The sequence below is a fragment of the Notamacropus eugenii genome, chromosome 5 (assembly GCF_028372415.1).
Source record: "Notamacropus eugenii isolate mMacEug1 chromosome 5, mMacEug1.pri_v2, whole genome shotgun sequence".
Classification (NCBI taxonomy): domain Eukaryota; kingdom Metazoa; phylum Chordata; class Mammalia; order Diprotodontia; family Macropodidae; genus Notamacropus; species Notamacropus eugenii.
The window spans coordinates 441,919,587-441,942,799 of NC_092876.1; the positions used below are offsets into that span (position 1 = coordinate 441,919,587).

General features: G+C 35.2%; 1 protein-coding gene across 9 annotated transcripts in view; it reads left to right on the top strand.

Annotated features, from left to right (window-relative positions):
* The window catches only part of DMD (dystrophin), a 2,329,373-nt gene that overhangs the window by 119,551 nt on the left and 2,186,609 nt on the right, over window positions 1–23,213 (top strand). For 7 of the 9 annotated variants that reach the window (XR_011968542.1, XM_072616878.1, XM_072616875.1 and 4 more), the window contains exon 1: window positions 11,107–11,229. The exons of 1 other annotated variant lie outside the window; for it this stretch is intronic. Coding sequence is in view for 7 of the 8 variants with exons in the window: in XM_072616878.1 (XP_072472979.1) it covers window positions 11,199–11,229 (31 nt within the window). In the remaining variant the exon portion in view is untranslated. Of the gene's footprint in view, window positions 1–10,884; window positions 11,230–23,213 lie in introns of those variants that run through there. One more of the 9 variants, XM_072616880.1, reaches the window with a different exon arrangement.

Sequence of the window (23,213 nt, forward strand, 5' to 3'; positions counted from 1 at the left end):
TAAAATAAAGTATATTTAATAACTCATATAAAATAGCAATAACCCATGTTAATATAAATCATTGTTATTAAATAGAACTATATTTTCCAAAACAAAAACAGTGAGAAAATTGTCATTTTTTTCATATTTTTGAAAATCTCTGTAATATATGACTTACTAGAAGAAAGCTGAATTCCTATATCTGTTTCTGTATTTAACTGGCTACAATATGCTATTTTTGCTGAAGTCTACAAAGAAAGTCTGGCCTCACACTGGTTTGGAGTTGGAAAAGAGACCAGCGTTTTAATAGTCAAAAAATGTTATAGTATTATTATGAAAATAGTTTTGACCTTGAAGACTTTTGAAAGGGTTACAAATAACCCCTCAACAAAGGATTGTGTTTTCAAAGACCATGCTTTGAGAACTACTTCTTTGTCTCTTGCAGAAAGAATGTTGGATTTTGAGTCAACCAGCTTGGGTGTGAATCCCCATTATACCATCCCCTATTTATGTGACTATTGACAATTAGTTAATACTCACTTAGTAAATATCTACTCTGTGCCAGCATCAGTCATTTAACCTCTATGGGCCTCGCTTTTTTTTTTTTTAATTTATAAAATGAAGGGTTGGTCTAATTTACCCATAAGGTTTGTTGCCCCTCTCAATCTGTGATCTGACTATAGATGTCACATTTACAAATCTGGGATCTTTCTTTTCCCTTCCCCACTCCCTTTGCCAAGTTCCCCACACACATACACACCTCATGTTAACCCTTGTATCAGAAACTCTTATGATACAATGGACTAACTTGATCTTGGGCTTAAGTCTGGGAAAACTATACCCTGATACATTTTCTAATATAAGCAAAAACGTAATTAAATGCTTTTAAAGATCAAAGAAAATTGAAACCAAAAATTAAACCCAAAATTCATCTATAGGAAAATAATTGGTACACTGGAAAGACTATTGAATTTGAGGTAAGAAGAGCAAGGTTTGAAGTCCAGCTTTGCCAGGCAAGTAACTTAACCTCTTTAGGCTTCAGTTTCCATATCTGTAAAATAAGCAGGTTTCACTTACTGACTTCCAGGATCACTGTCAGTTATAAATCCAAAATCCTTAGTGTTGCCTCTCCAATCCTCACACCTTCTTAGTTCAGGTTTGATGCTGGGATGAAAGGAGGCACTCTAGAGTCATTGAACAAGGAACTTTTGCTTTCTTCAAACACAGCAAGGAAATGAAACATGAATACAGTGGCACTTGACCCCTCATGTCTGTATCTGGAAATTTGCTTGGTTAGTATGTCATAAAAATATGGCAACCTGAGTGGGCTGCTGTATTCCCCAAGACTGAGAAAACCAGGCTACACAATACCCGGGACCTGTTATACACCCAAGTCAGAAAGCTGCCTCAGGTAAACTAAAGCCTATCAGATAGTATGTAGAAGTAAGGAAGTCAGGGCATCTATTTTGGAAAATGTTGGTCCTATTACACTTAGAAGTAAATTGAAGGTAATTTGGGAGTGAAGTACGGAGGAAGGAACCAGCAGCTGGTGGGATCTGAAAAGACCCCATTTACAAAGTGTCTCTTGATCTGAGCTATGAAGAAATAAACTATGTATTCTAAACAATTGGGGCATGCAAAGACATGGAGATAGGAGATGGAGTGGTATGTGTGAAAAAAAATAATAAATTCAATTTGGCTGGACTAGAGAATGCATGAAATACGTAGTAAGTCTAGAACAATAGCTTGGAGCCAATTTCTGAAGACCTTTAAAGGACAAACAGAGAACTTTGTATTTGTCCATAGAAGCAAGAGGAAACATTGGAGTTTACTGAATATGGAAATGAAATGGTCACACCTGTACTTCAGGAAAATAAATTTGACATCCATATGAAAGATAGATCAGAGAGAAGAGAAATCTGAGGCAGGGAAATTTGATCAAGAGGTTATTATTATTTTATAGCAAGTTTCTCTGATAAAGGTCTCATTTCCAAGATACACAGGAAACTGATTCAAATTTATGAGATTAAGAACCATTCCCCAAATTGATAAATGGCCAAATGCAGTTCTCAGGAGAAGAAATTCAAACTAACTATAACTGCATTGGAGAGGAAATGCTTCAAATCCAAAATAGTTTGAGAAATGGAAATTGAAGTAACTGAACTTCTGCCTCATACCTATCATATTGACAAAGTTTACAAAAAGGGAAAATTACGAATGTTAAAGGGTCTTCTGGAAAAAGAGACACTGAGCAACTGAACTGTAATAGCCATTTTAGAAAGCCATTAGGAACTAGAATGTCGCTTAACTGTTATAATAAATTGTATATAATCCAGAGAAAGTAGACCTTTATCCTCAAAAAGATCAAAGAAAGAGGAAAAGATCTTATATATGTATATATATTTGTATGTGTATATGTATATATCTATATGCAAAGACACACATATACACACATGCATATGTGTGTATATGTATGTGTATGTATATAATACACACGCATATAGATACAGAAGGAGAGAGAGAAAGAGAGAGAGAGAGTCTTCTGAGGTGGCAATAAGTTATAAACCAATAAGATTGCTATCATCTGAGGCCCAGCTGAACAACTTATGGTAAGTGAGTCTAATAGAATACTTTAGTGCTGTAGGAAATGAGGGAAAAATGAATTCAGAAAACAAAACTGCAAATGAATTATATGACATAATGCAGGATGGAGTGAGCACAACCAGGAGGAAGATTTACACAATAGCTACAACACTGTAAAAATGAACCATTTTGAACTCTAAGACCTGATGACCAATGTAATCCACCACCTGAAAAAGGATCTAAATACATAGAATAAAACATGCATTTTTAGATAGGGACAACAAGGAAATATGTTCTGTTTTATTATGCACACGTATTCAATTCTGGGAGGGAGAGAAAATAAATACTTGTGAGTTAAAAAAAAAAAGGCTAGCTATTGCAGTACTCTTCACATGAGTAATTGTGAGAGTCAGAACTAGGGTGTAATCCTAGTTTGGGAGTGGGGTAGAGAGGAAGGAACTAGCAGCTGCTGGGAAACAAAAGTGGGAAAACAAGTTAAAAGATGAAAGTTATTTTGTCAAAGGAGAATGGAGATGATCAGCTGCTGATTGGATACGTTGGTTTGAAGGAGAAAATGACTTGAAAACTCAGGTCCTTTCTAATTCTGGCATATGGGATTCCTTCATATGATATACACAGCTAAAGATATATTTTCTTCTGGTTGAGAAGTCAATAAAGCATGCCAGTTTTTCCCTATCTCTATTAAATACTAAAGAATTTCTCTTTAAGCAATTATGTAGAATTCTTCAAAAACCACCATAGGCTTTTAGCGATATTTTTGTGTTTTGGTTTGGTTTTTGGCTTTTTTTGGTGGTTTTTGTTTTTTGGCCAGGTAAAGAGAGTAGAAGGGGGCAGTTCTGGTTTCTCCAATTCTTTTGGCATGCGTTGCCTCAGGAGACACCATTCAGTTTAAGAGGAGGGAGGAGGGGGTCAATGAGTCCATGCTGGCTACACACAAACTACATGTGTAATTGTATTTGATGCATTTTCCTATGATTTATCTACTGAAAGGTTTTTGTAGCCTTGTATAATGCTGAAGGGACCAAGGCTTTGAACAAAAAGTTTTCAAACAATGACAACAAAATGTTCCTAAGTTCTTGAACAGAAGAAAAAAATAGAATGTGAAAGAGAAGAAACAAAGAGGTGACAAACATCATTTGTGCCTGTCTCTGTCATCATATCCTGTTCTCCCAAAATGTGCTACTTTCTAGTGTGTATTATTTAGAGTTACTACAATCACCAACTTAATCTAGGGTTTTTTTTTTTTTATCATTTTACACTTGAATTTTTACAAGTCTGAGAATAGTTTCAGTGACTGTTTTGTGAAATACTCTCCAACCCAAAAGTGTTAGAACCTTGCCACAAAAATCTCTAGTCTAGAACTCCTTTCTTTATATTCATTCTTCTGCTGATTTCATCAGCTTTCCTTCCATTGAATTGGCATTATTTACCAACTGGAATGACTCCCAAATCTAAACACCCAGACCAAACATCCAGATCCCCAATGCTAACTTCCTGCTGGACACCTTCTCTTAGACATCCTTTGGCTTCTCAAACTCAACATACACCAAATGGAACTCAGATATTCCCTCTTAAATTCATCTTTCCTCTAAATTTTGTTGTTTTCTCTTATAGGCACCTCCAACATTTCAATCAGTAAAATCCATAATTTTTGAGTCATCCTTGATTTTCCCTTATTAATTTTATCTCTATAGTACCCCCCCATGCAGATATTTATCTATGTTCTGAAAATCTCTCATAGGATCAATTATCATTTCTGTATAAATTAACCACACTTTTGTGTATCCAGGCCTCATCTCTCTCTTGAGCTTTGATCACGTATCAGCAAGTCCCTACTAGATTTCTCTACCTGGATATTTCATGGGCATTTCAAAATTGAAATGACTATGAAATATCCAGTCAGATGTATATATATATATACACATACACACACCATGCACATACACATACATATATATGTACACACATATATGAATGTATATATATAAATATATATATATATGAAATTCATGTGTGTATGTGTGTGTATGTGTGTGTGTGTGTATATGTGGTTTTATATCTTTTCCCAAGTACACGTTCTTATTCCCAGCTTCTCTATTACTGTCAAGGATACCACCAGATATCCAGTCACCCAAATTTGTAAACTTGGGGTCATCTTTGACTCCTCATTCTCCATCATGCCCATAGTAATCATTTGCTCTGTTTTTGCTGATTCTCCTTCCACCATATTTCTATAATCTCTCTCTGCCTTCTCTTGCTTAGACTCATTATTTCTTGCCCATACTACTAAGTAGTTTTCTTATTAGTATACCTACTTACTAGATTTCCGTCTCCAATCCATCCTTCACAAAGCTGCCAGATTAATATAATCCTCTTCTATAGATCAGACCCTGTCAGACCCTGTCTTTTGCTTGACATTCTTCAGTGGCTTCCCTTTTGTCTCTAAGTTAGAAAAGTTCCTTCTGGGAAATTGACTTAGCTGAGGAGTCATAATCCCATTTCTCTACCCGGATGTTTTTCATAATAACTGTACTCCATTCATTCTATATTCCTGCCAAACTGGAGGACTTAGCTGTTTCCTAAATTTGGCATTTCATAAGGTGGATTTGGCATGTCTCTTCTCTTTTCCTTTGAACAGGCTGCCCACATTCCTAGAATTCACTTTGTCCTTTACTTCTTAGAATGACGGCATCTATCAATGCTCAACAAAGTTGGCACATCCTAGAAGATGCCTTTCCTTACCTTGGCTCAACCTAATATTTGTTCAGTCAGGTACATATTGCCTACTTCTCACCCCTACTCAGTAGAATTTACGCTCTTAAGGGCAGTGACTCTTTCCTTTTCAATCTTTTTCTCAATACCTAGGGAATTATATTGCATTTAATAAAATGTATTTAATTGAATTTTGCCTTTATATTTCTCTGTTCAAGAACCTACAATAGATGACTTTTTTCTACTGATTAAATCAAAATATATCATCCTATTACTGCACTATTATTTATCAACCTCAACTTTATGCTCATCTTCATCATCCAACCCAATCCTCCCTAGTATAACCAACAGCTATGGCACAGAAAGAGAAAATGTTATAGGTGGAAGAGACCTTACTGAATACCTAGTACAACACACTCATTTTTACAAATAAAGAAACTGAGATCCCAAAATTGAAATGAATCAGTTAATTAGCACACATTCATTAGAGGCAGTTAGGTAGAATAGTGGAGTCTAGAAGTCCTGAGTTCAAGTGCAGCCTCAAATAATTGAGATGTGTGACCCTGGTCAAATCACTTAATCTCTTCCAGCCTCAATTTCCTCAATTGTAAGATGGTAATAATACTATCACCTCCCTCCCAAGGTTATTGTAAGGATCAAATGAAATAAAATTTGTATTGACATGGCAGACATGGCAGAGTGTCTGGCACATGGTAGGTCCTATATAAATGCCAACTATTATTATTTTTATTATGAGCCTACTAGTACTGGACACTGTGCTAAGTCTTAGGAGAACCAAGAAAAACATCAAATATTTCCCACCCTCTGTGACCTTACATTCCATGAGGAATGATTTGGCCAAGGTTATTCAGCATATCAATGAGAGAACTAGAATTCAAACTCAGGTCTTCAGGATTTTAAATTAGTAGGTTTTTTCACATAGTTTCTCATTGTTCTCCAGAGTCTATGTCTTTGCCTTAGATCCTGTTATTTTCTTCTTAACCTATTCCATCTCTTAGCTGTTGTAATGTCTCCACTCTCATACATTCCTTGCATAAATCCTGTCAATCCAATAAAGATTATTCCAAGCCCATCATAGAAAACTTCTTCAAGCCATATTGATATGAGTTGCTCTCTTAGTCCTTTGAACTCCTACAGAACTTTATATCTCACTTAATTCATTTTCTTTCTATTAGATTTAGTTGTTCACATGTTTTATCTTCCAGATCAGATTATAGTATTCCTTGTCTCAATGTGCTGCACATGGTCATTCACACCAAAGGTCTCATTCTATCCCAAAGGAGAACAGGCATCTTTGAGAGGTAATAGGTTGCCTCTCAATTGAGCCCTTTAACCAAGTGTGGCTAAATGACCTGTGTATTCTTCTGCTTTGAGCTAGACTTGAAACCCTAGGAGTTCTCTCCAATTCTGACATTCAGTGTTTCTATGAAGTCTTATTTATCTTTGTGACTCTCTCAGTGTCTCTTTTAGTTCCTTTCTAGAAGTAGAAAATTCATATTACATATCTGTTGAATGAATGAACCCCTTATCTGAGTTTCTTCAAAACTTATGGTTTGTTCCACCCAATTTAGCGCTTAATGACAATGTAATTTAATAGCCATTAGTTTTTTCATGTGCCATTTGGAACTTGGAATATCTCTTCCAATGGTAGGACGCAGGTAAATGTCACCAGTTCTTCTATTTCTCTTCCCAGGCAGTCCTACATCTCATTTCATTTTACTTATTTTCTTGATGAATTTGTAAGCTCATCAAAGAAGCAAGGGACAATAGGATGATATGTATATGATATTTGTTAATGAGTTAATAGTAGCATTTTGGAAGAATTTTTAGAAAATATTTTTACAAAACAATCTTGTTCCTGGAAAAGCTTGGTGGCACAGTGGATACAGCACTAGACCTCGAATCAGGAGGACCTGAGTTCAAATGTGACCTCAGATAATTACTAGCTTTGTGGCCAGGGGCAAGTCATTTAACCTTGGTAGCTTAAAAAAATCAAAACAAAAAACAAATACCTTCCTTATAACCCCGGCCTGCTCTGTTTGTGGTTCTCAGGGCAAAAGGAGATTGCTATATAGCTCTAGTCTTCTTGGTCTGATTTAAGTTGTTTTTTTTTTTTTAACATATCAAGTTTTATTTTATTTTTTCTCTCAAAATATTATGTTTTATTGACTTTTAAGTTTTTTATTATTAAATTATTTTGTTTTCAGTATTCTATAATCACTTCAATATATCTTAGATTTTTCCCCCTCCCAACTCCACTTTCCCCCCTCCCTTCCCACTCCCTCCCTGAGATGACATACAGTTATATAGGTTCTACACATACATTCCTATTAAATATATTTTCTCCTTAGTCAAGTTGCATAGAAGAATTAAAATGAATGGGAGAAACCATGAAAAAAAACAAAACAAAACATAACACAAGAGAAAATAGTCTGCTTCATTCTGCAATCCAATTCTATAGTTCTTCCTCAGGGTGTGGCAGGCATTTTGCCTCAAGAGTCCATTGGGAATTTTTTAGGTTCTTGCGTAGCTGTGAAGGGCTAAGTCTACCAGAAAAATTCCTCTCACACTGTGGTTGTTGCTGTGTACAAATTTCTCCTGGTTCTACTCCTTTCACTTAGCATCTAACATATCAAGTTTTTACATTAGGGATGTTAGTACCAAAAAGATCCCAAGGGAAATTGAGGAGGAATGTAAGTGTCCTGAGGACAAGAACTATCTGAACTTTTTCTTTATATCACTGGCACATAACATATAGTGAGCATTTCATAAATTCTTATTGATGGACTGAATAAATACTAACCAAGGATGAAGGCCAGAGAATCACAATATGCAACATTAGTCTATGTTAAATAAATATGGAGTTCAAGTCTTTTAAATCTGAAGTTATTGGCACATCGAGAGCCACTTGTATGTGGACATACAGTTTATGTCAGGTCTCAGAGGACCTTTTAGTGTTTCTTCGATATATTTAGAGGGCTGAATGCAGGGACCTATTTTCTGTTTGATATATTGATCCATAGGCCTGGAACACATATTCTCTGGGACAGAGATCTTGTTTAGTGCCCTTTAGAATCTTAGAGGTAGAATATATAATGTTGCTCAGACTTTTCCTTTCTCCTCACTGCCAACCCATACCTACCTAACGGTAGGCACAGCCAGTCCATTTAGTGTGAAATGGAAGTATTACATCTATTGTAAGAATACTTATTAGCAACAGTAAAGCATGTGCATTTTAAATTATAACAATTCATATTTCATTTTCTCTTCTATAAAGTGTTTGACAAATTAATTAGTGATTATTCTGTGAAGGTACGTAATAAAAAAAGACATAATTAGTGGTTAAAAAACCTTTCTCCTTTAGTCACAATTTTGTTCAATCACATCTTTTTTTCCTCTTTCTAAACTACTCATTTAATATTGTAAATCATCTGATGCTTTTTTTCTTAGTAATACAGATTTTCCTCCCTCTTATTGAATATCCCTCATTCAGGGATGTCCCAAAAGTCTAAGTAAGCTTTGAAATCTTTTTTTTTAAGCTTAAAATTGCTCAATGAATCTTTGGGAACCTTGTTTATAAGTAGTATTTTTCTTTCTCCCAGTTGTTGGTAATCATCAGTTACTAGTCCCAGACACACACAGGAGTTGCAATGTGTGGACAACACAACCCCTTAACACATGACATTAAAACATCTTCTAAGCAATTTTGACATTTGATGTGTCCTTTTAAGTCTTTTTTCCCCCTTCAATTTGCTTTTTAGGATGGTCTAATCAGTCTTCACACACACACACACATACACACACACACACACACACACACACACATACACCCTTCAAGCTGATGTATGCCAAGTATTCTTAATAAAGAGTGTCTTTACATTTTAATAATAGAATTTTTATTTGATTCACTGTTTCTTGAAGGTATAATCTACAAGTCATTACCATAGATCAAAATTGTTTTCATTATTATTTTTGCACTGGGACAGTTTTCCTTGCCTTTTCCAAGTAAATTTATGTAAAATTACTAGGAAGTAAGTACCAAAGAAACAACATTGAGATTCTGATCTTACAAATTTTGAGATGTGGATAGTGTCCTTGATTTCAGCAATGTACATACTTCTACCACCAGCTCAGATTTTAATCCCTCCTTAAAAGTCCTCCCAGACTTAAATTGTATTAATAGGCATTTCAAATGAATTTTACTCCTAAAGGGTAAGGGGACACCACAGGATTTTTAATACTGGGTTACCTTATTGCATTAAAAACTAGTCTATTTATCTCTCCTATCACCCCCATCCACCAATACAACCCCTTTCCCCCCCACACAGAGTTAATTTTGTTATTTTTCAGTAATTTCAGTTGTCTGATTCTTTGTGACCCCATTTATGAGTTTTCTTGGCAAAGATACTGGAGTGGTTTACCATTTCCTTCTTCAACTCATTTTACAGATGAGGAAACTGGGATAGAGTTAAGTGACTTGTTCAGGGTCATACAGCTGGTGAACCTGAGACCAGATTTAAAATCAGGGAGTTGAGTCTTCCCGACTCCTGGACCAGTGTTCTATCTATTGCACCAACTAGCTGCCCCACAAAGTTAATACTTGGTTATCAATTTGGTGAACAGAATATGGGAGTGGAAGGCAGACGTCTTCAGATTCAGGACCCAATCCACTGTTAAGGACATGATATTCAACACACCATTACCCTCCATGAGCTTCAATTTCCTTATTTGTAAAATGAGGATACTTTACTAAATCTTCTCGAAAGACCCCTTCAACTCTAACCTTCTATGATTTGCTGGCAACATCTATTGTGTAAATCAAAGCACAATTATTCCAGTTCTACACTGAAATATTTTTCCCTTGTGCTCAACCTGTTTATTTGAATGTCAAACAGAATGGCATTTTTTCTTGTTGTCAGTGAATAAATTTAAGAAAGAGTACATGATTAGGAAAGAAGTTTTAGTTTAACCTGAAACTTTAATGGGTTTCCCCAAAAAAGTTTATATTCTTTCATTTAAATGAATAACGCTCCCTGGGAGACATATTTTCACTACAGCTCTCTACTGCAACTTTCTCCTACTTAGACTCAACTCTGAATTGTTTGCATCATCAATTTATGATTTTTGATTGGATCCCAAGGGAAGTAAATTAATATTTGTAGTTTCTGGATACATAATTCATGCACAAATCATTCCAGGCATGCATTTGCATGTCAGTCAGAAAAAAGAAAAAAAAACTGCAAGTGCATTTGAATTGAAAAAGAGAAGAAGCTTTTGAAAATTTGGCATTGATAAGAATGAGAAAATTCTATGAATTTTGGGAAGATACTTAGAAATTATTGTTAGGACTTTTCACGACAGTCTTTGTGTATTTAAGAGGCACAGAGAGCAGTACTCTAGCTACTTTACTATTTTAGCTTCATTGCTAATCAGGAAGCTGTTGGTCATCTTTTGAATTTGTTATACAGTACATGCCATCCTGGAAGCACAGCCTTATATGTAGAGTTCATGGGCAGTCCTATTATGGGAAACCAACTTGTTTTGAGGGAAGCCCAGCTGCCTGCTTCTGCGCAGGTCCTGGAATTTGAAACATCTAGGGACCTCTATGGAATCCTGGCATCAGTTACTACATCGACTGACTCTTTGGGAGTTAGGCTCACTCATTCTCCCCTTACAAGATTCAGACCTTAGAAGCAGTGAACTTTAGAGATAAACTTCAAAGAAAACAGAGAGGGCTTTATTTATTTTTTTTTTTTGGAAGGTTACTTTGGCTTCTCATTTTTACTGACTCGCCTAACTCTAAAAAACCTACTGGAGTAATAAAGCTGAGGACATTTTCATTAAGATATTCCCTGTTGCCTTGATATTTTATTTTTGTCCAAATGATTTGGTATGAAGAAGCAGAAGACTGTTGTAAGTATAGACTAAAATAGTTTTATGATTTTTGTGTTTCTCATATAACTTTAAATGTCAAATATTATAAGAATTTCAGCTTAAGAAAATAAAATAGGTAATATAAATGCTCATGTATTGTGTACAATAATGAATATACAAGTAGTTACTTATAGGTAAATATACTGAATTAGGAAAACTTTTTTTCCAGTCTTACTGGACAATAATTACCAGTATTCAGAATGATCTTAAATACTTTTGTGTTAAAAGTAGAAGTAGTAAGGTATTAATATTTATATCAGAAGTTTTGCTCCCATAAGTTAAATTCCATGGTTGTCTATGTTTATTGGTATATACATATATGTAAATGTGTTAGTGTTTTTTATGTGTGACAGTTATCTGTAATATTCCCAGCTAATGTAAGAACTAATAAACTACCTTTCAAAAGGGAGAGGGAAGGGTCTGGGATAAAACTATGTATGTTTTAATAAGTATAGTGAGTTGAGATAGATTAGGACAGAATGGAAAGATTTATCCAGCCTTCTTTCTCTTATATTCCAGGATATCTTATTATTCTTCATTTTAAGAGGCTGTCTTCTATTTTCAGTTCTAGGTAGTACTCATGTATGAATTGTCCTAGAGTATGAAAGAATGCCTTCTGAACTGAGGAAATATCTTAAAACTTTTGGGAATTTTAACTATGCTTAGTAGTAAAGTTAGCTTAAAATACTGTTCATCTTTTATATCTGTGATGACTAAGCTGTTTTCACTCAGATACTTTTGGTTTGCCACTATTCCAAGACCAACTCTTTAGCATCTTTATTTTGAAGCAGATCATGGCTCCCTAGGTATTTTAAATTTTTATTGCAATAAGCAAATAAAAATGATGTATTGTGAGGACAATCTGTTCCAAAGAGATGGGTTGACTTGATTACCTAAGAGATGTGTGTGGTTGTTTTACTTGTTTCTTAACTCTTATAGATCTAAGATTATCGCCACTCTCAAATAGATTCAAGGACTGAAACTGTATTTAGGAGAGGGGAAATAACCCAGTAATTTCAATAACTGTTCATCAGTTTCAGGAAAAGAAGAAAAATGTTGCTGAGAAAACTTTGCGCGAAGGAATTAATGATTTTATATTGGTAGCTCCTGGTTTTGGAATGTATACACTTCATTACTTCCTTTTATTATTCTATGTAGTGTTGGAAATCACCAGGGTTGCATTCCCATTAAAAAAATTCTCTGAGTTAAATTAATTTTAAATAATGTATATGTTTGCATATATTACATACATCATGATACTTAATCTTTGATAACATATCAATTCTCTGTAAGAGATGATCTTAAATTAAAAGAGTAGTTAGAGGAAAAATGAAAATAAATTAATTTATAAATGTTTGTCAAAAGTAAGATATAGCTTATAGGCATGTATAATCATTTGTGGCAACTTATAATCTCTGATAAGATCGATAAAATTGTGAAATGTGAATACATAGTTATTAGAATATAAAAGAAAAAGAAAAAAAATCCTAACATTTAGACTATCCAAAAGTAGAATGAGCTCTGGTTAGAGGTAAGAAGTTCTCCCTCATTAGAATTCTTCAGATATGTTATGAATGACCACTTTTTAGGTATGTTGTATGAAAAACCTTGGTAGGTACAAATTTGGTTGAATGGTCCCTACTAAATCTAAGACTGTGATAAAGTGATTTAGAGCAGGAAGGGGCTTTAAAGGTTATATAATCCAATTCTATCATATTATGGATGAGGAAACTGGACCTGGAGAAATTATGTGACTTGCTTAAAGACACACTGTATTTGGCAGAGGGAGGATTTGAACTCAGGTCTTTTAACTCCAAGTCCAAGGCTCCTTAATGTGGCTATAAATATTATCTTGTTCTTACTCCTGTGAAGACTAGTATCAATACTCTATTTAAATTTTAAAGACTGTGTTCACTAGGAAAAGCAAGAAAGGTGTCTTAACATTTTATCTCACAGTTCAGTGCCTTAGTGGATGCACTATTTAATGGTGATAATAATATTGGAGATTCATAGAATAAATAAAAAAAGGATATTTATAAAAGGTTATTTTCTATAAAAAAGTATTACTGCCTTGAATCTCAATGTTGATCATCTTTTGAATACAGGATGAGAGATAGAATACAGAGTCATAGTTTTTCAACATTATATTTTGGAAGTTATAGGCAGGCTACTTACTGTCAGTAAAATTCACATCCAATTTAATCTGCTGTATAGCGTGCTTTTGTAATTTATTTTCCTAAATTTATAATCTGACAAGCTTTGAATGCAAGATGATGGTCACTCTCATCATGTACCATAGATTCTATTTACCTACATACGTGTAATAATTTTAACATGTATATAGAGTTCAGGTTTATTTTACATATATGATTTTGTAAATTGTGTATATATATCATCCATGAATATGTATGTTTATACACACACACTCATACATACATAAAGACAGACAGAGAGAGACATGGAAAAAAAGAAAGGGAGAGAAACATGATAGTTTTAGGAGAACAAAATGGAATTAAAACAGCATATTTATGGTATGTAAATCTGTTCTTCTGTCATGTCCTACTCTTTGTGACCATATTTGTGCTTTTTTTTCGCAAAGATATTGGGAATTGTTTGCCATTTCCTTCTCCAGTTCACTTTACAGATGAAGAAACTGAGGCAAACAGGGTTAAGTGACTTGCCCAGAATCAGACAGCTAATCAGTATCTGAGGTCAGATTTGAACTCAGGATGATGAGTCTTCCTGACTTCAGCCAGCATTCTATCCTCTGCACCACCTAGCTGACCTAAAGCATACCTACTCATTAAAGTGTATTCTTGTGGGGAAAGAGGTTTATAGACTCTCATGTTTAATCGTTCCCTATTATCTAAGTCGTACTAAAGTACACATTCATTAAGCAGAGGCAAATATGAAGTAGGACATCTCTTTCTGGCTTGAAGCCTTATTTTAAAACCTTTAAAATCTGTGTTCTAAGTCACTGGCCATATGTTTGACAAACTGTGAAGGTTTTATCCACAGCTGAGGTTTAATAAGAGAGATAATGAAATCTTTGTTCTCTGGGAAAGTCATGTGTTTTGTTTTATTTTTAATCTCTCCTCTTTGTCTTATCAACGGAGTAACACAAAGTAATTTTCTAGTACCTCCTTCCCTCTACCTTTCTTTAATATTTCTTTGGCTTATTAAGATGATTTATCATAACTTTTATTAAGATACTGTTTAACTTTATCTCATCCATGATATCTTGATAGGTGAATACAAACACTGAAATGTGTAGACAAAGGCCTCTAACTAGACTCATGATTTCTTTGGTATTTCTTAAAAGACTTTCCAGTGTGGAAACTTCCTCTGGCCATGCAGTCCTGAAAGTCCTTTGAAATTTACAGTCTTTCAGAGCTGTCTAGAATATTGATAATTCTGTCATGTACTCCAAGTGACAGAGCTAGTATGTGACAGGGGTTGGATTTGAGCACAGTTTTTCCTGATTCCAAAGGTGTTCCTCCAGGAGTGGGGAACCTAGGACTTTGCAGTTATGTGTGGCCCTCTAGATCCTTGGATACAGTCTTTTGACTGAGTCCAAGTTTTACAGAACAAATCTTTTTTTAAGGGGATTTATTCTGTGCAGTTTGGATTCAGTCAAAGGGCCACATTTGAGGACCTAGAGGGTCACATGTGTTCCTAATGCCCCAGGTTCCCCACCCCTGTGAGTCTAAACACTATAGTATTGAGAAATAGTAATCACTAACATGAATATTATGTTTTAATATTTACAAAGAATTGTACACAGATTATTTCATTTGATCAACATTATAAGGTAATTTATTAAATCCATTTAACAGCTAGGGAAACTGACATTAATGGAGGACTGAATGAGTTGCCCAGGGCCAAACAGCTTGGAAATATCTGAGACTGGATATGAAGCCAGGTCTTCCTGACTCCAAGTTCAATATTCTGTCTACTATGCCATGAAGATGAATATAGATATATAAAAACTTAGTCAAGTTAGCTAGTCAAGTATTTCTTGTTTCAGTGCAGAAAGAGAAAACTAACCAATGACTATGTCTGACTTTGAAAGCAAAACAAGTAATAGAAGTGCCGCTTTGTCTCCTTTGTGCAGTTATAAAGTAAATTCTAAAATAAACTTGGTACTGATTCTTTAAAATAATAAGAATGTTGCCTTTCTGTGAGACCCTTCACTCAATGCTGTTTATAAAAGTTGAGGGAATTCTAGATGATTAAAAGTTTATCATTTCTGCTTTTCATTCTGAAAACATGCATTGATTGAAATGATGAAGAGTTAATTTAATGGAGGTGGTTCAGTTATTTCAGAAATACCGAGTATGCAATTGGAAGGCAACCAGAGCACAAAGAGAAGGAATAATGATGCCCTTGGTTTATTTTTTTATCCAGCACATTCAGGTTTTGATTGGATTTAGAGTGAGGCAATAGTTTTCTTTCTTCACAAGGACCTGCTCCAAGTCCTTGGAGGATTGCATTCTCTTATCAAAGCAGCTAGTTCATAGTGGAGCATTCTGTTGTGAAGGTCATAGGCTGCAGTGTGGGAGAGAAGAAATGTTTCTTTATATAGGACTCAACCAAGTACTAGACTGACATTTCAGGAGAATGATTCCATTAGGGAACTTTTGGAGGGATTTAATACAAAGTAATCTTGTGGGGCTGGGAGGCTGAAATGAAAAGACTGAAGGAGGAGTAATCAAAGGACCAGAAGTTAAATCCCCAACCTGCCCCTTGATAACTGTGTGACCCTAGGCAAGAAATATAGTGATGGTGGGACTCGATTTCCCCATTTATTAAATAAATGTATGAGTGGTTCTAAGTCTGCCTGGGCCCAATGCTTTATTGTAGCTGTTGGATATCAGGAGCCTTCAGTAATGTCTTTTCCCCTTCAGTTCTGTCTTGGATGTTTATTTTAAACCAGTTTCTCTATGATTTGCCCTGGGTCCCACCCCCTGGTGGTAGCCTATGTTATTCTCAGTAACATCCAGTCTCAGCAAAAGTCTGATATGGGATCAAGTCACTCCTCCCCCCACACCCCTTTCCTGCCTCTTCTGCTCTCCCTCCTCATTCCCACAAGCATGCACCCACTCCTCAGCAATGCTGTTCTTAAAAAAAAAGGAAAGCCATGCAATATATTTTGCATTTTGAGGTCTCCATGAAATATGATAAAATATATTTGATAATACCTCTAAAAGCGTGAAAAGAGGCACTGAAAAGTCCTAATTCTATTACTTATTTGTTGTGTGACTGGGACAAGTCACATAACTACTCTGGGGCTCATTCTCTTCATCTGTAAAATGAAGGTTCTATCATACTATGGAATTATATTCTTATAAAATATTCATCCAATTTTTTTAACTTTCTATGAGACTAAGTATTAACATACAAGGTCAAAACCTCTTGATTTTTTTTTAACAGTTAATCTCTTGAAAGAAGGAGTATATAATAACCTATTTCTATATCTAAACTCAGATGATAGCAATACAAGTAAAAATGTTTAGGGAACATTTTATATATATATATATATATATATATACATGTATATATATACATATATATATACATATATATGTATATATATATGTATACATATATATATATATAGGTAGTCATGCCAACATTAGATGCAAACCAACTGCAAACACATCATCGCAGTTAACCCTAACCTGTTTAATAATATACTGGATGTTGATAGTGTTGAATGGAAGTTTTATTGAGAGTTTGCAGAGCAAGAAGGGTACTTATTTATAAAATATCTGTCATAGTTATTGGTGTTTTCAATTCTTTATTGTAGAAGTTCCAAACCTACACTGACAGCTCTTAGTACTCACATGTACAAAAAATAATTTAATACTTTGTCTCAAGGCTATTCAACCTCCCCAGTTTATCTGTAACTTTTAATCATTTGAGCCATCTAATCATGGATAATTTGATTTTTTTAATAGATGATTATCTATTGAAACCGTAGTAGGCATGTGATCTCACTCTGTGCACAAGAAAGCTGTACCAACAAAAGGACGGCAATCTAAAAGCCTTTACATATCTGCTTCTGTGCTTCAGATCCCTCGCTTTACCCAGCTGCTTCCACTAAGACCAATATCAAGACTATAAATGGACAGAAACATCAGTTGCTTTTTGCTCATTCTCGGCCCCATTTTTTTTTTTTTATTCACACACAGTTTGTCTCCTCCCTTATCAGCTTTAGGCAGCAGTACTTCTCCACCTCTGACTTAAAGGGCAGATGAACTCCCTGATACAAATATGGATTTCAATCCTCTGAAACTGTGAAAGACACATGAAACATAAAGGGAAGTCGAGAATGCAAATGAGAATTACAGTACTAAAATAATCAAGGCCTTTTCATATAAGACAAATTTATGTAATTTTTTTAAAGACTACAGTAACATTAGGAGTAGCTCTGCTTTTAAATATGGGAAGATAAACAGAATGCATAACAAAGCAGGCTCCTCTCCTGTTCCATGGAAGGGGTGGAATCCTAGAGTTTTAGTATGTTTTGAAAAAAAAAAAAATTAAGGGAGGCAGAAATAAGTGTTTGGCATGTTGGAAGTTAAATAAAGTAAAGGCTTATGGACAGTGCAGACAGCTGGGGACTGTAGATCGAGCTGAGATTGAAGGGCAGGCAAGGCAGAAGTTGTCATGTGAACAGCTGCTGAGGAGCCAAGAGATTCCTCAGGATTAGTCCTACACACCCACTTTCTGCTGGGTGAAAGTGCTCTCTGATGCCTGTTCCCCAAAGGTCTGTGCACTCTGGGGAACTTTGAATCATATGATGATTTGTGCTGCCTACAGCATTCATAAAGAAGTTAAAGCATAGAGAAAGTTTCTGTTGTGTTTTGGGCGAAGGGGGGTGGTTTAAAGGATAATGAGAGGATATTCGGGTAGGATTTTTTTCCCAGTTATTAATTTATGAACTTTGTGAATGAGTGTACCCCTTTTGAAACAGCAAGGACTTCTATCTTTAATAGCTCTCCCCTCCTTTCAACGACCTACCCCACCCTCATCAGGATACTCCTGGGTGATCTTACAGAAATGTTGCCTTATGTAGAAAATCTTTAATAAATATTTAAATTATGTAATGTATTCAGTATTTTCCTGGGCTTTGCACATCCTAAAAATACATTCTACGGAAATCCCATTTCAACTGACTACCGTATAATGAAATGAGCCTTCAGTGTAAAACATTTATCATAGACTGAATTTCAATTGCTTGGTTGAAGTTGTTAGAGAATATGAGAAATCATTCTTTAGAGAATACCGAATGTGCATAGATATGACAAAGTAGGTTTGCATTTTATTTAACACGCTATTTTAGTTAACAGGCATTTATTGGAGTAGTGTCTCAAATTTCTCAAGAACCATTAGTAAAACTGATTATTCTTAAATCTGCAAAAGTGGGCAAAATGCTTAGGAAATTCATTGACAATTTGGCTTAAATAAGGGAAAATCATGCAGAAACACCAAAAAGTTCTGGTCATGGATATGTATAATGACATGTATATTTTTCTCCCCCACTAAAATATATGTACTTTGAGGGTAGGGAGTGTTTTTTACTTTTTATCATAATCCTCAAGGCTTAGCACAGTGCTTGGCACATAGTAAACTCAAATACTTGCCCCAAGAAACAAACAATAGCAACACCAACAAAATGTGTGTTGACTGACCACCTTATCCAGAACTATAATGAGGAAGAGGGTATTGTTTCCCAGAAGCACTAACATGCAGAAAGGTTCTACCCGATAGTGTCTGTAAAATCATATTCCTGGTCTTGAGATCTTCTGCTAATTTTCACATTCATGGGTTTGGGGAGGCACATGTCAGCAGAAGGTGAGGGATTAGGGGAAAGAGGAACACAGAAGGGTAAAAATAGGCAGAACAATGAATCATACAGAACACAATGAATTTTACTGACATGCTATTGTTAAAAATAAGTTTCAGTCTCTATTTCAATGACCTTATGATTTAATAGGGGCAGGTGAAAACTTTACCAAAATAACTTTAATGCAAATATTAATTCTAAGTATATAGGAGAGAGCCAACAGAGAGAGATGAGAAATTCAGGAGGGAAGGATCACTTTTAGTTTCCAGATTCTGGGAAAGATTTTATGAAAGAAGTGGTGTCTGAACTGAGTTTTCACAGAAAGAAGGATTTGATCAGGCTGAAATGTTTGAGGAGTTTGTTCTGCACAAGTGGTAAAAAGTATGACAAGGCAACAATCCAGTTTTGTTAAAATTCAGTATATTATGGAAAGCTAGGGTTTTAAACATGTAATTGAACAAAACACACTACTCTCTCTGGGTCTCAGTTTCCTCATCAGGAAAATGAAGGAGCTATAAAAACCATTCTAGATCTGAATCCTATTATTCTAGGTCAGAATTCTTATAATTTCTTTCTTTCTTTCTCTTTCTTTCTTTCTTTCTTTCTTTCTTTCTTTCTTTCTTTCTTTCTTTCTTTCTTTCCTTCCTTCCTTCCTTCCTTCCTTCCTTCCTTCCTTCCTTCCTTCCTTCCTTCCTTCCTTTCCTTCTTTTTTTCTTATGAGTCCATTTGCCAGTCTAGTTAAGACTATGGAATCTTTCTAAGAACAATGCTTATTTTATGTTTCTTTCAGTCCTTTTCCACTCTTAATGACCCCATTTGAGGTTTTCTTTGTAAAGATACTAGAGTAGTTTTCCATTTCCTTCTCCAGGTCATTTTACAGATTGAGGAGCTGAGGGTTAAGTGACTTGCCCAAGATCACACAACTAATAAATATCTGATGTCAGATTTGAACTCAGGAACATGAGTCTTCCTGACTTCATACCTAGCATTTTATCTACTGTGCCACTTACATGTCTAATGTTTATAAAGACATGAAATAAATGACATAGGATTACAAAGGAAATGAAAGATTAGTGAAAAATAAAGTTGTATTTTTCTTACATCCCAGTTTATGAACCTCCTGAAATCTCTCCATAGAACAAAAATAAACATACATGTCTGTGTGATCCATTAAATCATTTCATGCTTCTGTGATAACTTAACATGTTTTCTTTTTTTTTCAAAAGAATTGTGATTGAGAAATATGATATTTCTTCTTTTAGGATATTCATCTTTTGTTGGGTTTTTTTTTTTTTGAGAAGAAAGACTGTGGTTTCATTGGCATAGGGATTTTCAAAAAGGAAACTCAAAGTATCAAAGCAGATCATTAGTACCTGCCTTGCATTTTATAGAGAGTTAACCTGATGAGAGTTTCTTGGGAATTCCCTATCAGTGATGTTAAACAGAAAGGAATCACTGTTGGCTTACATTATTGACTTAGAAAACTCCAAATTATCTCCTATTGAATTTTTATTTATTTTGTTAAATATTTCCCTTATTGATCTGGTTCTAATAATACTCAAATTTCTTGAGCTATTTGTAGCTTGTGGGTCATTCAGTTGACACCTCTGCCTTTTCTGCTGAAACCACACAGTCCCTTCCCCATCCCCCTTACCCTCAGATTCTTATTATCAATAAATACACTCAGAAATTAAGCAATTCCCTAGACTGTATCATCAGTAGGCGCTGGTTACCATTCATTCAGCCTCTCTACTACCTTCCAGTCCTACCCCAATGAAATCACAAGTCTGCCAGCCATCAAGTATTCTACTCTATTGTTCGGTCACAGACATTTCTATAAGACTGCCATTACTACCGATCACTTCAATGAGAAAAGGAATGAAAATAGGGGAGTGTAAGGGAAAATATATTAATAAAATGAAGAAGGATGATCTAGAATAGAACTAGCATTTTGTAAATGTGAATGGTTTTAAGAAGAGTATAAGCTTAAATGGCTACATTTGTATATAATAGTGTTCGGAAGCTTAGACGCATCAGATCCTGTTGGGCTCTATCCATCATGCCACAAATACTGAAACTTTGACATAAGAAAGTGAGTAGGCTGTTCTTGCTTTTCTAACTCCATGATCCTCGAATGCATCAAGAATTGGAGGAAGATGTGAGAGGGGAATACTGAAGTCACCTTACAAAAAATAAACAAAGCTTAAATATTGTGTTTAATGTACTCAGTATTTACATCAATCAATCAAGTGATTGTAAGGAGAAGGAAGGATATTACTCCAGGTCCAGTGTTGACAATAAAAGTTTTACAATGTTGATCTTGTATAGTCTCCTCTTCCACATTCCTTTAGTGCATATATCACAAGTCTGGATGCAGTGGTTTTTCTTTTTCTTTCTTTAAAATAAATTGTTTAAAAATATCTTTTTTTTTAATGTATCATCAGATTTCCTCCAGTATCCCTCCTCCCCACTTTCAGATTTCTATACCTCATAAGAAATTTTTAAAAATTATCAAAGCTGATTATTAGATGAAAAAAAAAATCCATTATATACAGAGTTCCACACCTGTGGATTTCCTACCTTTTCAAAAGAACAAGGGATGTGCATTCTCTTATCTCTTCTTTGGGGTCAAGCTCTCTCTATCTCTCTCTGTCTCTCTCTCTCTGTCTCTCTCTGTGTGTCTCTCTCTCTGTCTCTCTCTCTCTCCCTTCCTCTCTGTGTCTCTGTCTCTCTCTCTGACTCTATCCCTGTCTCTTTTGCTCTCTCTTCATCATGCTTTGCTTGGGGGATTCTCTCTATTAAAACTGGTACTGATATCAGGAATGTTATTTTCATGATTTTCCTTATTTCACTTTCCTTTAGTAGAAGTTAATCATCCCAATCTCTATTCATCATTTATGGCATTTCTTATGGTATGGTAATATTCTATCACTTTCATTGATCATGAATGGGCCTCAACATTGTTTCAGTTCTCTGCTAGGTGAGGCTCTGTTCGATTCACTGAAAACAAAACCCATATATTGAGGATCTACCACATGGACAACAATATTTTAGTCATTGTGGAGGATAAAAAGATGAATTTCAGTTAATCAGTAAATATTAAGTACCTACTTTGTGCCAGGTATTGTTCAATTGTGCTCAGTTTTGTTTGACTCTTTCTGATCCCACTTGGTGTTTTCTTGGCAAAGATACTGGAATTGTGTGCCATTTCCTTCTCCAGCTTGTTTTACAGGTGAGGAAACTGAGGCAAGCAAGGTTAAATGACTTGTCTAGGATCAGACAGCTAATAAATTTCGGAGGCCAAATTTGAACTCCAGAAGATAACTCTTCCTGACTGTGATAAATAATGGGAATATGAAAAGAAGCAAAAGACAATTTCCACTGTAGTGGGGGAGACAACACAAAGAGTAATATAAATAAAACAAGCTATATATAGAATAAGTAGGAAATAATTAACAGAGGAAAAGCACTAGTATTGAGGGGTTAGGAAAGGCTCCCTGAAAGATGTGATTTTAGCTTGAACTTCAAGTAAGTCACGGAAACCAGTAGGCAAAGCTGAGAAGGAAAAGCGTTCCCAACTTGTGTGTACTGGCCCCGTTTTCTAGGAAACCAGTAGACAAACAACTTTTGTTAGATGGTTAAAGAGATTATAAAACTAAGCAAAGAAGGGTTATAGATCTTTAACTGGGATAAATACGTGTGGTGCAAAGGCCTTAGATTCCCATGACTTTTTAGATTAGAAAAACGCCTCTTCCTTGGGTGTAAGGGGAGGTGGAGAGGCCAAGAAGGGGCTTCCTCAGGGCAAAAAGTAGACACTAGCAGCCTAGTTAGAACTGAGAGGAGAGATAGAAAGTTCATGCATAGGAAAGGAAGATACTGTGTCCTTGACCTCTCCTTTGCATTTATTTCATCTTTCACTTGTTTCGCAATTGTTTTTGTGCCTATCAACCCCCTTTTTCTTTTCTCTCTTCTTCCTAACCCTTCTCTGTCTTTAAATCCAGGAATGCTAGATTACTTGTCTTTGTAACCTCAGTGTTGTTGTTCAGTTGTTTTTCAGTCTTTTCTAACTCTTCATTGCCCCATTTGTGGTTTTCTTGGTCAAGATGCTAGA